General features: G+C 42.1%; 1 protein-coding gene across 2 annotated transcripts in view; it reads right to left on the reverse strand.

The window, feature by feature from the left end:
- Positions 1-18,976, reverse strand: part of map3k10 (mitogen-activated protein kinase kinase kinase 10) — a 33,928-nt gene extending 14,952 nt beyond the window's left edge. Inside the window, exons 1-2 of one of the 2 annotated variants that reach the window (XM_034866983.1) lie at positions 17,346-18,976; positions 15,997-17,313 (exon numbers count right to left, since the gene is read on the reverse strand). In XM_034866983.1, the coding sequence (XP_034722874.1) occupies positions 15,997-16,996 (1,000 nt within the window). In that variant the 5' untranslated portion in view covers positions 16,997-17,313; positions 17,346-18,976. Of the gene's footprint in view, positions 1-15,996; positions 17,314-17,345 lie in introns of those variants that run through there. The other variant, XM_034866984.1, reaches the window with a different exon arrangement.
- Between the last annotated feature and the right edge of the window lie 651 nt (positions 18,977-19,627).

Raw genomic sequence — 19,627 nt, forward strand, 5'->3', positions numbered from 1 at the left:
GTGCAACGGAGGCATCACAGCACATTTCATCAGAGAGGGAGGCCGGAAAAAGTCCATAAGGATAATGTGGCTTTTACACAATGCAGTGCTGCTGGATATGTTATCTCGAAATAGAGCAAAGTATACCAATGAGATGAAAGCGAGAAATACATCTAAAAAGCTCCCTCGTTACTTCAAAGTCTTCCATAGTAACATGCATTATGGGAAATATAACAGGCCTGGATGTGTCATTGATTCATCACACTTTGTCAATTTTACTATTAATCAACAAGAATAACTGCTGCTGCACTGCTCTTTAAATGCCACGATCAAATAATGAACTTTCAGTGTTTCAGGGAAGATTCAAGCATTCAGTAGCTGAGCCATTTCATTTTAAAGAGTATCCGTCCTCCGCTGACCGAGACCTTTCTGTGCAAAGCTGATATCAATCAGACTTTATCTGATCAATGACCTGTGTTATGTTTGTAACCTACAGAGAGACGCTAAATCATGTCTTGCTGATGAACACGAGTCTGCAGTTGGCTAGCAGCTCTGTGAGGCTGTGATCAAAACCAAAGATAGATAAAGAAATTAGGTCCATGGTTTGTTTTGGAACTTAAGCCTCAGTGGTGAAGTAAACGTAAAGTTGTAGTAGTAGCAATGCTCATATTTAACAGTGTACACCATCTTATATAAGCATCTTAGCATGCTAACATTGACCAATGTCCACTAATAGCACTAAAGTACAGCTGAGACTAAATAGCATTAGTTATGCAGGTATGTGGTCCCAAACCAAAGTATTGGACAAATTGTACATTTTGATAGCTGAAAGATTTTGCTGTGCTGGAGCCATGTTGCAAGATTTACATTTTTAAACTTGAATGAATTAAACTAGTATTAGTATCAAGTTAATAAACAGTATCGTAAATTGATCCTGTTCTTACTGTTGATTAGGGCTTTCTCATTTAACTCGTTTATGATTAACCTGCACATTATGTTCTCCCTCGTTTAGTCATTAAAATGTCAGAAAGTAGTCAAAGTGCTCTGTGTAATTTCCCGGAGCCCAAGGTGACCTCTTTAAATAGTTTGTATTAATCAACCAACATTCAACAAATCCAAAGCTGTTCAGTCAAAATAGTTGCCAATTAATGTTATGTTGATGGATTAATCGACTTATAGTTATAGATCTGTTGCCCTAATTAACTTTCTTATGTCTAAATGTTCCAGATTTGAAAGGGGTTCTACTCCAGAAAAGCTTTACAGATAATGTAGAAAATAGGCCCTGGTCAGTGTGATGCCTTGTGACAGTGTACCAATACAATTTAAACCTACCGGGGACTGGCACGCTGTTGGTTATGTACCATTTGTCATTGAGTGCAGACTTTAAGGAGGACTGCAGGGTTTAGGGCACACAGTATGAGACGTTATATCACGTTGCGGTTCTGTCACAGCAAAGTATTATTGATTAGCTGTCAAAACCACCTGCTGATTGTCAAACTTTTAGAGAAAACAGAGAGTGCAGCAGTTTCCTGCTCCTTGTGATTCAGTGTTGATTTAACCTTTCTGCTGCTATTTCCTCCATCCTTGGACCCTGACCCCGGCTCAGTGTGTTGAGAAATGCCACAGAGTCAATGTTCAAACACAGGAGTAACCAGCGAGGCTTTAACCTGACTAATGATCTCTGGACTGGTTAGTCAGTGCATAGAGCAGAGGAGCCACATTAGCTACCAAAACCCACTCAGATACTGTATTTCCCCACAGAGGAATGCAATCCAAGCCCTTTCTCTGAGTGGTGGTATTTCTGTCAGGGCCACTTCCATCAAGGTTTATAACACTATAAACAAACATGTTTGGCTTTAACTGAAAACTCCCTACAGAAGAGAACCAGGGAAACATAACTATACTTTAAAAACTATAGGTTTAGGATTTGATGCAGGTTTTTGCAGTTTTTGAAGCCAACAGATGTGTATTCAAAGTTCCTGCTGTTGGTGTTGGTACAGGTGAAAACCACTGCTCGTTTTCATTTTAACAATAAATCTAAGAAACAAAATTGAGTAGAAATGAAATACCCCTCCTATCGCATATTGAGACAAGTCCATTCTTTATTTCTGCACTGGATCTGGATTTCCCAACATAAGAGGAAATCCACACCATGATAGAGAGTCAATGAAGATAAGAACTTCACAAAAGTGTTCAAATCAGTTTTTACAGTTGACAAGAATAGACTTAACTGTTCTTATATTGGCCCCAATTCATTCTGCTGTGTCATTAACTTGTTGTGGTAACAAGGGCAGAGGTCACAGTCCAAGCCTATGACGCTAGGAAAGAGGAGAAGAAAACCCTCACGCCTCCATGACGATGCTTTGTTTTTTCCCACTTGATTTACTGTTTAAAAGGACGCTCCACAGATGTGAGGATTACTAATCCTCCTGCGAAATCTTCTTTTCCTCTGGCATTGCAGTGATTTTTCTTATAAAGAAACACCTATGTTACAAATTGGTGGTAGAGAGTCTGACAGATTTGGAGGTTTACAAGATGCGGTCTAATGATGCATTAAGGGACTGATAGCATCCAGAGTTTAACCCACACTTGAGATTGGGAAAAGTCAAGGTCAGGATACCTCCGCATCTATTGCTTCTTTTCACCATTTGTTTAAAACATTCATGTCCGCCAACGTTCTGGGAAGTTTAAATTCAGTGGCTTCTCTTTTGGAAAGAGAGCATCTATATAATATTTAATAACCGCTAATGAAGTGTAACCTTACTGTTCTACCAGCTGGTATGTAAATCTTTGATGCTCCGGATTTGAGGAATAAACTACACTAAGAAAAGAAAAATAACACAACTAGCATCATGAACATGAACATACTCTTAGTGTATGAGAACATTTGTAAGTTTTTTGCAGACACTTCCTTTTTTTTCTCTTTCTAAGCCATCTTCCCTTTCCCCTCATTAGTCGCTGTTCCACCCTCCTTTCTTATGCAAACTCAGGTGTAGTTGTAGGGTGGAACAGCTGCTGCCGTGGCGCCATATCAGCAAATCAGATTCCAACAAACTCCCAAAAGAGTCTCTAATATCTCCCTCTAACCCTCCGCAGCTCACCAAACCTTCACAGCTTCTCGTCCCCCTGCATGCCCTGGAGTCTCATTTATAAACGTGGCGTGCGCACAAAATGGTGCTGAAAATGTGCGGACGCAACTTCCCACGCATAGGTTGTGATTTATAAACAAACAAACTTGACGGGAGAATGTCTGGTCCTCCATGCAAACTCTGACCCATGTGTACGCACATTTTGGAGACAATGGGAACTGCCGATGCAGATGGTGAGGTGTTGAGTGATGTCAGACTGCAGAAAGTAGCAGAAATGTGGGAATAACGATTATCAAGTATTAATGCCTCATGCACATTTTTTCTCTCTATATCATCCACGTTATTTGAAGATAAATCCAGCAGTGTCGATCGCACTTGTACTGGGTGATAATTGTTCTATAAACAACTTGTAAAATCCAACTCAAATCTTAAATCAAAATTTGTTCTTAATAACCCTTGAGTTGTCCTCGGGTCAAATATCCGTTCCGTTTTTAAAGTTTATTATATCACAAATATGGGTTTCTTTGAACCAAAATGCCCAAATACAGTCCTAACATGGATGCATGGCTGTACGTGGTATAGAACCCATACAAGGTTCTTAGCAGTTAAAATGAATGATTAAATTCATTGAATTTGGGGTGTTTTATCCACATTATTTGAAAAACCGTTTTCTGACTAAACTTTGACATAGACCAGTCTGTGATCCCTTAACATCCTTTGATCTCAACCCTTATTCAAAATAATTCATAATTTCTGTCTTGTTAACTAAAACCATTGGTATTATAATGTATAAATTAGGTTTATTGACCGTGTTTTTAAAACAAAACGTTGAAAGAAAGCGACAAAAACGTGTTTAAAAAGTGGCGAAAGCATAAAAAAAGAGGCAAAAATGCTGCAAAAAACACCAATAATTCACTTTTGATCTGGGTGGACAACACGTTTATGGTCAAAGGGAAGACAACACAAGGGTTAATCGGTGCTGTCTCACTATCACATTGTCCGCTACAGAGGGCAGGAGGATGAGATGGTCCGACTCCATGGAACACAGGATAGAATTTAAATACCCTAGCATTAGATAACAGCAGAACACAGTTCAAATAACTAAATAGTTGTCTTTTATACTCTACACATATCATCAAATGTCAAAGTCTGAAAATGCAGCCATAAGCTCTCACGCAATCGTTACACTTAATGTCCTCATTGTCGGCCTGACCTTTAATACTGTATAAAACCTGCATGAAGAAAAGAGTGTTTGCCTTTTAGAATTCCGTCTTTAAATTGTATCTCGACGTGGGGGATACCACTAGTTAATGCTGTGATTTTGGCAAGGTGTCAACAATCACAAATTGTTAAATAAATACTGCTGTGACCGCTGTGCGTAATGCTGCATGATGGCACTGCAGGACCAGGGCAATGGAAGAATCAGGAGAAAAAGAGACTTCAGGGATGGTTTTATAAATCAGATTTTTTTTTTGGCATACGTAAACTTTTAGTAAGGATCCTGCACATAGTTTTATAAATGAGACCCTAGAGCTGCTGGTTGTTTAGGCTAACAGCACCACCTCAGTGCTGGTCCCAGCTGTCTGTCATGGTGACAAATACAACGACGTGACTTACATGGCAGTTAGCCGTGCATCAATAGATGAGATACAGGCCCGTGGGATGCTGAGCAGCCAGCTCCCCCCGCAACCTGCAGGCCTGACGTCTCTGTTTCTGCTTCGGCAACGATCAAAAACTTGCCAACAAAAACAAGGAAGCTCCCCCTCCAACCCTACTGCCTTACGACTGTCTCTGTATCTTCGCATCCCCTCATTTCCCAAATAATCATCCCCTCTTCCCCTCCCTCCCACTGCCGGTGCCCACTGCCTGCCTGTCTGCTGTTGCAGCTGTCGCCAGCCTGGCTACCATCACAACACACCGGGGAGAAGAAATGGAAGAAGAGACGCAGGGAAAGCAAAAAAATGCAGGGAGTCAAAAATCTGTAACTGAGAAGTAATTTGTGTGTACTATAATGTGGGGTGTTAGGAACGTGTATGTGTGTGTGTGTGTGGGGGGGCTGTTGGAAGATGAGGCAAAGCGGGTGGTGAATGGGGGAGGGAAGACGGAGGATGAGAGGAGGAAGGAGGCAAGAAAGGGAAAAAAATGACAAGAGTAAAGCGCTGCAGAAATGAGGGCATGAGAGGAAAATGAAATATGGTGAAGAAGCAGCTGAAAAGGGAGGAATACCCGGTCAAGGAGGCTACGAATAGGCAAGAAACAGAGAGAGAGAGAGAGAGAGAGAGAGAGACAGGGAGAGAAAGAGAGAGAGAGAGAGAGAGAGATGAGGGTGAAAAGGAACAAGCACTTTGAGAAAGAGGGTAATAATGAGTGGATGAAAAGATGCGGGCTGCAAGAGGTAAAGAGAGATGACTGGAGGGAGAGCTTTTGTCATTTTCCTGGCAGCACATACCAGATGTCTTTGTATCTCAGTAGGTCTCTCCATTTTCCTTTGGCTTTCACACATCTCCTCTCTCAAGAAATTCCAAGCACAGGAAGACACAAAACATCTCTTCAAACTCACACAAAAAAACTTCAAATAACCTAAAATTCAATTCTATTTAGTTCAATTACAGTGTGAAAATTTCCAACTGTTGTTTCTCTATCAAACCCACCATTCAGTTTAATTATCTAAAAGTTGGAAAATATAGCAGCGTGGTAGCTGCTTCAAAAAGACAGGACTTTGACATCATTTCAGAATATAAGCAATACTCAGTAAGGAATAAAAACGGATGAACACCAGAATGAGACGTGCAGCGAATCACTGGGTGTCTTCCCCGTTTCCCCCCCCTGCTTTGATATGGAGGTTGTAGTGAGTATGCTCCCATGTCATTGATACCCTGGCTTGGGTTCACTTGTACCACCACAGGGCATCGGGGCTCTAATCCTGAGCCGCACAGTGGCACGGTTTCACCCTGCAGCCATTCACTTTGTCTCCACACAAACACAGGTGCCAGATTCGTGTGACCAGGCAGCCCCTCTCTCAGAAGAGATTGAGGTATTAAAGGAGGCGGCATTCTCTAGGCTCTTTCTGCGTGGAGTGTGTGTATGTGTGGTATGAAAAAGGGAGTACTTACAGTGTGGGAATTTTTTAGAGAGATTTAAGCTTTTTTTTAAACTTTTGACAGATTTTAACTTTCATGGCTCCTTTAGTTTGACAAATTGCATAGAACTTAACTGCTTTTGTGTGCTACAATATGGAGTCAAATTCATGGCGGAATTTACCATTTCCAACCCAGTGGGTAAAAGGGGAAACTGGCGGTTTAAGCTGGGTGCAAAAATAACCACAACTTTGTTTCCTTAAAGAGGCTTTAGGACAATGTTGGCACGCAAAAGCAAATAATCAACTCATGTCTTGATTACTTACGTAATAGCTCTGATGAAGGCGTCATAACAAAATTTGTCAGTAAAAAACACCAAAATCACACAAAAATCTTTTTTCAATTAATTTTACTTCGCCCATTTCCTCTATCACTTTTGGGGAAGCGAACACATACAAGTGTTTCTATTGTTATTTATGATGCAAAATATGTACCCACAATCCAAACGCTTAATTCAACTTCCCAGTGCAAATTGAGTTATTACAACTATTTTCTTTCTTTAAAAACAAATCTTATTGCATGAAAAGGTCTCTGACTTATGGTTGGTTTTTGAACAAGTGAAAATTGATAAAAACAATAACCCATCAAACAACTGTCTATTGAATTCAATACTGCATGTCATTTTAATTCATGCATTATTTATAGATGGACCTAATCTCTCAGTGGGTTGTCCAGGAATCCATTCAAGTGTAAAACATGACATGTTTACATGTCAAATCTCTCCTGAACATTAACGTTTAATAAAAAATTACCTTCTTAGACAGACTCCATACACTTTACACGTCTGTTGTCTAACTGAAGTGTCCTCTACTTGACTCCACCATGAAACTGGGTGAAGGCCTTTCGACTCGGGGGACACCCAGTGCCCTCTCTGCTTGGCCCGACTCCCCACTCTCCGTGTCAGGCTGCTGGAAAACAACAATGACCCTCTAACAGCAGAGTCAACAGCCACCCAACATACAACAGCACAGGAGATGCCAATGTAAGTGTGTGACATTACTGTTTATCACTTTGCCCCCCTATAGTAGTGAGAAACAGAATGCCGTATTGTGTTTATGTTCAGGAGCAATAATCTGCAGGATACTTTGACTTCACCAAACCAAAACTTATTTATTAGCTAAAGCAAACAAAAAGAAATTGTAAAACACAAATATTTTGTCACTGTGTGTTTTCACCTCTGGTTACACTTCTTTGTCATCTTGGATTTAATTTCAGACGACCTCTAGTGCCGCAGCTTCTCAGACTGTCTCAGACAGACCGTCTGACTGAAGAGCTGAGGTGAATTTGAGGTGATGATAAGGAAAGACAACGCCTGTAGCGTTTAATGTTGGTGTTTGCTGCTCAACTGTTTGCCTGTCTCTTGACACAGAGTAAAATAAAAGGCTATTTGGGCCTGCTTTGGATGCAGTTTCATGATCAAAAAGTTTGACAAAATCTTAACATTTGAACAGTGATCACAAGCAGCAAATCAAACCACAGTGTGTTTCACTAAAACTGTTACTCAGCTGAATTATGCAATTCATAATGTACAACATTAAGCAGGACGATGTGTAAATGTGTGTCAGTATGCTTGGCAGGTCCACAGAGAGCCTGAGCTGCACTGCAGTAAAAGAGAGCAGCATGGAGTCCACCCTGTTAACTGGCTTCATATCAACTTTTTATTGAGCAGTGGAGAAGTGTGTGTGTGTGTGTGTGTGTGGGTGTGTATATTTGCAATCATGCAGCCATTGATTGGGTGTCACCGTTTGGTTTAGTTGTGCCACTGTAGCCCTCCCTCTCACTCACTGAGACAGACTGAAACTCAGCAGCGATCTGACAGCGAGGCAATACTAACACCTGTTAGCAGTGTGGCCGAGTTCATGTGGTGCCAGAGAACTGAAAACAGTCCAAAGTCCTTCTAACAATCCTCCTGTTCTTCACTATTTGTTGTCATCAGCCTGACTTTTAGTTTGTTGTCAGGTACTATAATTTCCCCTCAACCTGCGTTCTCAGTCCACTAGTACTGAGAAATATAAAATCAACCCTTCCACAATGTGAATCGTGTCTTATTGCGTGGTGCGTTCTAGTCTGATCAGAACTCATCTTTCTGGTTTTCTCCCTGCTGTTCCAGCAGTCAGAATAACATTGAGTCTAAAATAAAATGTCCTGACACACACTTTTACCCACATTTGACGTCTGAGATGGTTTGCTAAATTAACTCCATTTGGAGCTGCAGTGGAGATACTGAATCTCTACATGACATTAGATGTTTAGTCTGAATGGATTTTGCCAACAGAGGAAAAACACAACAGATTGCTCCCATGCAAACAGAAAACATCACTCCTACAGTATGTTTTGGGCGTCTATTTTTGGATGAATGTGCTGCTGTAAGAAGCCTTTACCCACACTACGGGTGCTTTATACTAAAAGCTAATGTCAACATGCCAACATGGTCACTGTATGCTAACATGCTGATAGAGAGTATACTGTTAATCATGTTTAGGCTGAGAACATTTGCCATTTAGCACTAAATGCAAATTACTGAGGCTGATGGGAATTGGCATTAGTTTTGCAGATATTTGGACCTAAACCAAAGTATTGGGCAGATTAATGATGGTGCTATATGAAAAATGATCGTATCACCAAAGTTATTGCTCACCTTGAGGCGGCAGGTGGATGTATGAACCATGTTTCATGGGGATCCATGGAATAGGTGTTGACATACAGCACTCATAACCACAGATGTCAGGCTACATCTGCTCGGATAAAGCTGACATCCGGCGCTCCCCTTCCGCTATCTCTGCTATGTATTTAGCTTCATCCAGGGCTTAGCGCTGCCCAGGATGGTTGTGATTGGTTTAAAGAAATACAAGCATGCCAGAGCGACAGTTGCACTCGTTCTTTCCTCCTATCCCAGAATAGATAAGAGGTGTAGCCAGACCTTACTCAGGGCTGACGCAGCACTGTGGAGATAGATCTTGCAATGTAAGACCATGGAGATCTGCACCAAATTCCATAGCAATCCATTTAATTTCTTTTTAGATATTTCAGTCCGGACCAGTAGTGATTGACAAAATGAGGACTAACTTTTTTCTGTGGCTCACTCAATATTATTGGAACTTAATTTAAATTGTAATGTATCATTTAAATATATTTATTCAAACAGTAATGCACAAACATTTACTTGTCAATGTGATTTGGAAAGCTTAGTATGCTACTTCTACTTTGACCCAGGATGCCATTATAGTGAATTTGTTTTAGATCATTATCTGCACATGCTGGTGTTCACATGGCTGCAGCTGTTAAATAATGTTCCTTTGACTTGAACTTGAAGTATATTGATATAATGAGGCCTGCCGTACAGTCACATACAGCGGAAAATTCTAGTCTAGAGTCCATCAAGGCTGTTAGCCTTAATCTGTAGCCAACTCACCGAGAGAGAGATGAATGGTTTGACCTCTTCTCAAACTGGCCTTATACTTCTCCCTATTCCTGCCTTCATCTCTTCCTCCCCCCATCCATCTCTCTATTCCCTTTCCCAACCGAGCCTCCAGGGGTTTCTCCACAGCCACTGCATTCCTTTACCCATCCTGCCTTGCTTCCATCCATCTCTCCGCTCTGTCATTCACAGCCTACAGTCGCCCCTCGCTGCCTCTATCTCTCATCCTTCGCCCCCCCCCATCCCCCCTGCAGTGACTTCGGCCATTGTGGGCCCGGCTCTCTCGCTCTGTCTTGGGTTGCTGTGTGAGAATGGGGTCATTGTTGCCCTGTTGTGTACAGGAGTGTGATAGTAGGAGTGAGTTCTCTGCCCTAGCGCCAGCAAGTCCTGCTGCCCGACCTCCATATGCACACTGGCCTATTACTCACACACCAAGCGTGCATGCATTGCCCACAGAAATTAAAACACAGCCTGTGGTGTATTCATTCTGTCTTAAGAACCCAATTACTACTGGTGAACATGTACTCCTCACTTTTCAAAATCTTAGTATTCTCTTTCAAATGTTCCAAAATTGAACAACCATTAAACAACACACACAAGGCAGAAAAGGGAAACTGAAACTGTAAATATGCTAATAAATAAACAAAATAAATATGCTGTCCATTAGGATTGGGTTGCAGCTCTTCATGAATCCTCACTTTCCGTTTTACTACCTATGACTTTGCTTAATGTATGCATACATGGAGACTGAATACAGTTTTTTTTAATGTGGGACATGTCAGATTTTTGCTAAACTAATTATATTCGCATAATATTTTGGAAAATTCAATTAAAGCACCAGGTCAGATGTGTTGACTATATCCCATAACCTCTTTAAGTCTTCAGTCTAATTCGTAGATTAGCAAACTAACGTTATCTACATTCCCTGGTAGTTATCAGGTGTATCCAGCAAAAGTCAGAATACACATTTGACATTAAACATTTTGATAAACATCTCTATTCAATCGAAATGTAGCTTTGTTGAATTCAATTTGCTGGGAGTTATTTTTTACCCCACACCAGGAGATGTTTGTTTATCTCTGTCTGTCTATTAATATTTAGCAACAACTAATTATTTGTAAAAGTAGGTATGACTAGGTTTTAATGTTATTTGTGCACAAATGGAGAATGTCTTTAGTTAGTAGTATTCACGCAGTTTAGAACATTAGATTATGCTAACCTATCTTAAGTTATCAGGTCTGTTTGACCTGACCAAGGCTATGTTACTTTAGACTAAAGTTACTAGCATGACGTTTCTAAATTGAGGTTTGTGGTGTTAAAATTGTTTCAGTTTAGATAATTATTAAACAGCATTTTGTTTTTGTGTCAGGTCAAATGCGTTGACCATATCTCAAAAATGGGTCATTCTAGCAACAAACGTTAACTTTGTCATTTGTAACGGTTAGCTACACAGCTGTGTGGCAGTAACTGGTTGTGAATACAGTATTTAGTGACAACTATTCTATACATCAGCTTACGTTGTACGACCAATTGCTATTTATTCATGACTAAATCTACACATACGTTATACTACATTAAGTTTAAACTTACAAACAGCAACTACCTCCAAGTCTCTATCACTATAACTGATTTTAAGAAGGGTTAATACAGTACTGCTAGCTCACACTCCAGTTAGTCACAGTCTCGGCCTCCACCGCTCTGTCTGTCTAAGGGATTATCAACCGGCACTGGCCTCCACTCTAATCCTTTCTTCAACAGACTCACTTACATTCTCACACACACACACACACACACACACACACACACACACACACACACACACACACACACCAACTAGGTGCAGGCTTTTTAATGGCAGCAACTATTTGCCATATCTCGCCTTGCTAATCTGTTAATTTACAGCAGCATGTGCTGATGTTGATGTCATGGTAACTAGTTTAACACCAAAATGAAAAGAAATACATTTGTATTTTCTAGCTTTATTCTAAATATTCCTCTATTAGCGAACTGCATACTTGACAAGCCGGCTGCGAGACGCAGGGCTCCCCGTTCAGATGATTGTTGACTGTGTAAATATGGCGTCCATTTGAAAGTTCCATGGTCACAACAGGTAACGTCAACCATATTCTTTGAGGGTGTCTATTAGGCTCTGCATTGACAGTAAAACAACAACACAGAAGCTTTATCTGGGACCATAAAATTACAAATTATATTCACATTTGTTTTAATAAGAGTTGAATTAAGGTGGAGACATCCTATCTATCAGGTGTTCAAGGGAAAGACAAATATTAGCGGTATGTACAGTATTTAAACATTTACAGTGGGACATAGTCACCCTAGAAGACATTTGCTGTGTGTAAGAGCTGGCTGCAGGTACAGATATGACCCAGCCTGTGTCTTACTGCGACAGGTGATCAGCTCACCTGTATTGTCTTACCTGGAGATGACTCAAAGCCTCTATAGAGCTCCATATAAAGTGTCAGTGTCACACATGTACTTTAAAAAGGAACCATGACTTAGTCTTATGTCCAGGCAGGAGTAATGCGAGTGAGAATTTAGTAAATGAAATAAATACCACAATATATATGACCAAATACACCACTGTCAACACTTTATAATGTAAATTAAAATATTAATGTTGGTTATTTTAGAAAATTTGAAGGTGGTATGATTCATTTTACTCAACTACTAGCCTACTTGCTTAGTTCTGGTTCATAAAAATTATGAGCCGAAATTAACATCTAGTCTCATATGATGCTGAAGTGATTAATTGATTACTCAATCGACTAACTTAATCTGCAACACACTGGTTCCAGCTTCTCAAATTTTGATAGTTACTTATTTTCTTAGTGTTCTGTAAACTGAATACATTTGGATTTTGGACTGTTAATCATACAAAAAAGGCAATTTAATGTGTGAAGTTGCAATGTTTTGTTTTAGAGGCCATCCAATTGAAAAGATATTTTGCTGCTTTCAATCCAGCTCTGTGTCATGGCAGTGTGGGCAGTGTGTTTAGATGAAGGATTGTCTTCCGTCAGTGGCGCCAGTGCACAGAGCTCCCAGTGGAGCAGCGGGGGTCTGCCAAAATTGGAGCAGAAAAGCGGAGGTCCGTTGAAATTCGTCTGATCTCCGCTGCTCTGCTCCTCCATGTTCTGGCACCACGGAGGGAAGCCAAATACTGTTCTCTAAACACACTGTCCACACAAAGACGGCACAGAGCTGGATTAAAATAGGCAAAGTATCCCTTTAATAGATTAATCAAGAAAATAAAATAGATTATTTGAAGATGCAACTTGCACCCATAGTGATGGAGGGCCCTCTGAACCTTTTTATTGTTTCTACTTTCATCCCACATGTCAGGCGAGCCAATCAAAGAGGACTGGTGCCCTATGCTTTTGAGAGACTAGAGGCTGATCCAGGATCAGAGTGACAGGTAAGGTGTGACCACAGGTGCCATGACCTGCCAACACACAAACATGCTGTGACATTACGCTAAGGAGGTCATGGTAATCAGATTATCCCCGTTACACAGACTCACTGTGGGCCTCGACAGACCTACAACACTCGAAAAACAAAGAATACACGCACACATGCCAAGGACAAGTCTTAAAAATCTTTAACTTGGCAGGGATAAAATTAGATGAAAGCATTTGAGTGGGCCAAAAATAAAAAATAAATCCCTTGGTTGTAACATGTTTGTAAAGCTTCAAACACACCGAGTCAGTGAGCAATGTCACATTTTGTCTTGATGAATTCTTCTGTGGGAGAATAAAGATTGTGTGTTTACTGAGCGCAGAAGCTGGCTGGTGGAAGACAGGAGAGGCTCGGGGCCTGAGCTGCTCTGTAACCGCAGTGATGCCAAGTGGTCGGCGGTTTAAAGAGGACACCTGAGACCAGCGCACCTGGACAATGAGCTGAGGTGTAACCCTAAACTGAGATGAACCGCTGTTTATTCCCGCGCGCTCCTTTTCTTGTTGTTTCCCATCCATCTCCTCTCTCGCTTCATACATCTCCGCTCTCTCTGGTACCTGAGCTTATTTTCCCTTCACACTTCCCCCTCCACCCTGTTTTTCTCTAAATCTTTTGACTCCCTTCTTCTGTCTCTCTCACTTTCTTTCCATGCCTCACCCTTCTGATCATCGCCAGGCTTTTGAAAACATCCCTCAGTATGGGTGTGAGTCACAGTCTAATCACATACTTAATGATCAGCACCCACATATTTTCAGTCATCGTTGTAATCGGGTGGAAAACAGGGTCAAAGCCCTTCATTAGACATTCCTCCATTTATTCAGTTGCTATTTTCACAAAGACAATACTCTAAATTTGGGGACTGACATTTTGTGCTGCAGCGGACGGCGGCTAGCAGCTGTATGACTCAGTGGCACAGAAGCAGTGCCCATGTCACCATGGAAAGGCAGTGTTATGGTGTTGTTGTCAAGGCTGCGCTGTCCAATACGCATCTGATCCCCCATCATTACTGTTATTGAGCCACACAGGGAGGAGGGAGAGTCAAGAGACGGGAGCAGGGTATGCATGCTTAAGAGTGAAACTCAAGCAGACCGAGTGAGGGATTGAAGATTAGGGAAACATTTTGGCAGATCAACAACGAGTGTGTTTCAGCTACAATTACCTTTCTGCAGTATCTCCCTCTTTAAAATGCCTTTAGTCAACATCCTGCACACTCCACCCATATTTGTACACTTGATAGAAACACACAGTCTGACCTGCATGTATACACACACACACACACGCACACACACAAAAAAATGCACTTAGATGCTCACTGTGTGTTATTTCTTTGATGCACCAACAACTGCAACTGCGTCTTTAAAACAGCAAATAGCACAAAGGACCAAAAATAGCTCTGTGAGTTGCAGAGCAGAACTGGTCTCCTTGAGGAGGGGAGGAAAGAGGAGGAGGATGATGAAGAGCAAAAGGAGGTGCAGAGAGAGATGACAGGGAAAAGATGGCAGAAGGAGACCAGCTCTCCAGCACTTAAGCCGCCCTGCTGAGTTCAATTTAAGTTTCTCATCCAGTGTCAGCTCCCAAAAAAGTATCTGTATGTTAATATTCAATGGCAACACCTGAATATCACATTTCTGTAATGTCATGAAATGATTACAAGAAGGCTGAATGTTTGTACATTTATAAATGTGCACTTGCCCCAGGGAGTTCCTACGGACCAATTATAGAGAGTAATAGATGTAATATAGATACAGAACTAGATGGCAAACATGTCAATACTAGAAGTGGGACTATTAATCAATACAGCAACATATCACAATACTATCTTTTTTAATGGTTCATTTGTTACTAGTATAAAGTATTAATCTTATTTGATATTTCTGTCCTGTCCTTAAGTACTGTAAAATAATGGATCTCTGCTTTATGTAAAGATTTTGACATTTTAAAAGGTGATGATGAGAAATGAGAAGATAATGCCAAGAGATTGTAGGAGATATGCTTAGTTTAGCACAAAGATTTGAAATGGGAGGAAACTGCTATACAAACTCTGTCCAAAAGGTGATCAAACATTTTACCAGCATCTCTAAAGCTCACTAACACACTAAACTCCAGAAATGTAAAAAACTCAGAAAAGAAATAGTCCGGCACATAACCCTACGTAAAACCACAACATGTCATTTTCAAACTTCAATTTTTGTAAAGATTAAACAAACAACATAAAACATGTTAATTAGTGAGATTTAGGTAGGCTAATTTTGTTACCTTTGGACAGAGCCAAGCTAGCTGTCTCCCTGTTTCCAGTCTTTAGGCTAAGCTAAGCTAACTGTCACCTGGCTATAGCTTTGTATTTACCGTACAGACGTAAGAGTGGTATCAACCATCTTATCCAGCTCTTGGTAGGAACTAGAATAACTGTATTTCTCAAAATGTCAAACTATTCCTTAAAGGGTAGGTTTGATTTCTGCAATTTATTTTATGTATCAAAAAATAAAATAAAAAATAAAATAAATTATTATTTTAACAGCCACACAAACTACATCCTCCAATATGACTTAAATGGATTATCATCAACACCTCTCAGTTTCAGTAAACACTGAACAGTCTATATTACATATGTGCTGCCTCTATGTACCTGGTGTTGAGCCTCTCAGCTGTGAGTTAGATGGTACATACAGAGGGTTGAGCTTTAAGGGTCATTGCTGACATTGGAATGTGTACCATGGCAAAGAATTTCAACGTCTACTTAGTGTAAATATCCTGGCGCCTTCTGCCACATTTTGGCCAACCTGTAAATAAAACCTGTTATCTTATGTCTGTTTTAGGTCACATGATAATGATAGAAATATGCCCATGGCAACTAAGCACACTCCATTTATTGATTTAAGTCTCACTTGATTGTATTACTTACTATTGCTGGACTTGAGGTCTCTGTGGATGATAGGTACGAATGCCTGGTTGTGTAGGTAGTCCATCCCTGTGGCAACCTGGACCGCCCAGTTCACCAGAACCCTCGGGGGTACCTTCTTTCCAGCAAGCGCTCGGTTCAGAGCCCCCCCTCTGGCATACTCCATTACCAAGCACAGGTTGGGCTCCCGCAGGCAGACCCCACGGAGACTGATTATGTTGGGGTGCCGGAGCATCCAGAACAGCCTGGCCTCCTGCCGCACGTTCTCTGCTGTGGCACTAATATCCTCGTCGGGGTCTTGCCTGGCGGCCTTTACTGCTACTTCTTCTACCCGCCATACTCCTCTGTACACCTTCCCAAACCCACCAGCTCCAATCACCTCCTCCAGGAGCAGTTCTGAGAAGTCTATCTCCAAGGGGCATTCGCCCACCCCGCCTGCCACCAGCCCTCCTGCAGTCAGCTGCTGGTAGTTGGCGGCATCCCCCCTTGTGACGTAATTGCATGGAAAGATTCCCACCTTGTCCTGGATCTTTCCTGTCCACCAACCCTCATCCCCAGACACTTTTGAGTCTTTGGAAAGAACCTCAAGGAGGTCCCCGCGCCGCAGGGTTAACTCCTCGTCTGCTGTGGCCTCATAGTCGAACACTGCCGTCCAGAAGGGGTTGGGGTTGTTGGCAGCACAGTGGTGACCAGGGTGGGAGTCTGGGGAGCCGGAGGAGGAGATGGTGGAGGAGTTCCAACTGCTGCCATTCTCCACCTGCACTACTGGGGCCGGACACATTGGGGGTGGAGGGGTCATATTTGGGGGCATGGAGGATGAGGAGGAAGCAGAGAAGTGGGGCCCAGGCGGGATTAGGCAAGGTGGAGGCGGGGAGCAGCTGCCCCCACAGCTGGTGCATAGGGGGGTTGCTGTGCCGCTCGCTCTGCCGTATGGGTTCATAGCAGCTTGACTGCTGTTTGAGGCTGTAGGCCTGCCCTCTGTCAACTCAGGCACAAAATCCATACAGGGCCCATTGACAGAGGCGAGGTCTCCTCAACCACCAGTGGGGGGTAGAGGGGATCAGAGGATCAGAGAGCTGCAACTGCTCTCCCCCATCACCACATCTCTCTGTTGAAACTGTGCCAAATCCTGTCACCGGTTGCTGTTGTGCTGTTGCTACGCAGTGTGTAAGTAACATGTATTCCCAAAGGCAAGTTCATTCAGGGACAACGTACATCAAGTCAAACAATGACACTCAGCAGAAAGAGTCCAGAAGTGTAACCCCCAAACCCTAATTGATTGTTTTCACTGTTGTGACTTTTGGAAAGCTGCCAGAGACCCTCACAAACGAGTGAATATGCAAATAGCCTACAGAAGAAATCTAAGATCTAAAATCTAAGAAACAGCAGGTCTGATGAAATTCTTCAAAAAGATGCCTTCAACCTGATGGGCTCCTGATCAGTGAGTGAATTCTGGTCTCTGAGTTGCTGCCTACAATTTATTTAAAAAAAACAACAACTTAATAACAAGGTCCTACATTGATATAACAATTATACATCTGAATTTAACAAAAACAATGTGGACTTATGATTTACAGTTTTGTTTCTTTCACCCTACTAAACACACGACCTCTTCTGAAGTTCATCTCAGTCCATTAAGGCACTCGGAGGAGATAATAACACCAAAACTTAAGTATGTATCTTATTATGGAATATTGACTATTTAGGCTGTCAATAAGAACAGCAGTCTGTGTTTGAAATCCTCTCAGCAGGGGTCGATTTTATTTCTCATCCAGCCCAGTGTAGATGAACCTCCCCACCAGCCATCTCCATCAGCTCGGGCTGTTTTCTCTCCTATTCTGTGTTCGGAAACATCGGCAGATATTCTCACTACATCGCGCCAAGACGGTCCAGGCTAAATCCTACATGCATGTCCCACTCACGAGCCCGTTCAACGTCCATGAAGAGCTTTTATCAAAAAGACCCTGTCCATTTTAAGACAGCTGGGAAATCATAGAAACAAGCCGAGGGCAGGGCGGCAGGTATTGAATACAGAGCTGTAGAGTGGCACCATGTTCAGCATCCAGCCAAGTCTGAGCACAACAAACCCGCCTCCGTCTCTGGGCAGCGGCCTGGTTCAGTCCCTTCTGCTGGGCTACATTTGTGATGGTGACAAGTCCTCGGTGAGAAATGCAACTCTTCTTCACTGGAGACAGTAAAGGGATGCCAGTATCTATTATCATTATCCCGCTGCCTCAAAAGCACGCTTGGTTGTTTCAGATCATCAGTCAATGGTCTTGTAGCGAAGGATTTAAATGGCCACGACTTCTTTAGGTAACACCTCACACGGCGACAACAAGGTGGAAAATATTGTCAACGAAGGTTTGCATTGAGGTATTGCAGCATTGCAATCTCTGATCCAAGTGGACTAGATGAAATAATGCGACGAAGGCTCCATGTTTCCCTTATAAATAGATCGACCCCCATCTTAATAATAACACCAACAATATAGTAGGCTATTGGAAATGGTAATTTACGATGCGCGCAAAATGTTGTATCCAGTCCCGGCTTGCTCCTTCCGCCCCAAACAGCTTTATTGTAACGCGTAAACAAATAGCATTTACTGTAACCTAACCTGGACATTGAAGGCAGCAACATCCACAGTCGCATGGGCGTATTGCATCCGAGTAAATAGGGACCATCCAGATCAGAAGGCTAACCCAATTTGGCGACACAGTAAAACGCGCCAGGGAGTCCTTGTTCGTGCTGCTCATCCAGCTGTCCGGAGGTCCATCGTATTCAAACAGGCTTTTCCTCCAAAGAGACTTTACATTTCGAACACCAAGCTGTCAGTCTGTGGGCTGACTTTGCATCAAATACACCGGGGCGCAGTCCACATACGTGGGAACAAGTGCTTCTTCTGTCACTGATCTACAAAACATAGCGATGGTTGAAGCACGCAGGCTGCTGTGCGCACCTACTCCCATCGCGTGAGTGCAGATCTGGGTGCCGTACGGACGGAGAGGAGGACGCTACAGTCTCTTGGAACGAGACCGTGGTGGTGGTGAGGGTGTGCTGTTGCATTGTGGGTGATGTAGTTCCTGAGGGATCTCAAGCTGACCTACATCATTCTGACAGCTCATGTAACTACTGTTATTAGCATGTTACAATCATAAGGAAAAGGATGAGTGTCGTCAAAGATGAAGTTAATTTATTCTACACCACAGTGCATGATCATCTATTTGGCAATGCCTACACTTAGTTGTAAAAACGTAATAGGCTACAATAATAGAGTAATATATTCTCTCGGGAAAATGTAGTTTCTTGTGTCACCCACATGGTCAGGGGTCAAGGGTCAGCAAAAGAACAGCCTGTAGCTGCCAGGGATTGACAGAGTATGCTGTTCAAGGGCACAATGGCAGTTTATGGCACACAAAGAACATGTCTAATGTAGGATATTCTTACATGAAATAGGGTGGAGCTGAGTTTTAAGACGGGAACTATAGGACATGCTGTAGCCTACCCGCAAAAATGCTCCTTTGGGGTTTATGAAAGGAGAGGATGAAATAATGCCATCATCTTTTTTCTTGAAAATGCATATGATTGTGTTTTCCAAGAAAAAACATATTACATGACATATAGTTGAGGGTTTGGG

This window comes from Etheostoma cragini, chromosome 3, assembly GCF_013103735.1.
Source record: "Etheostoma cragini isolate CJK2018 chromosome 3, CSU_Ecrag_1.0, whole genome shotgun sequence".
NCBI classification, from domain to species: domain Eukaryota; kingdom Metazoa; phylum Chordata; class Actinopteri; order Perciformes; family Percidae; genus Etheostoma; species Etheostoma cragini.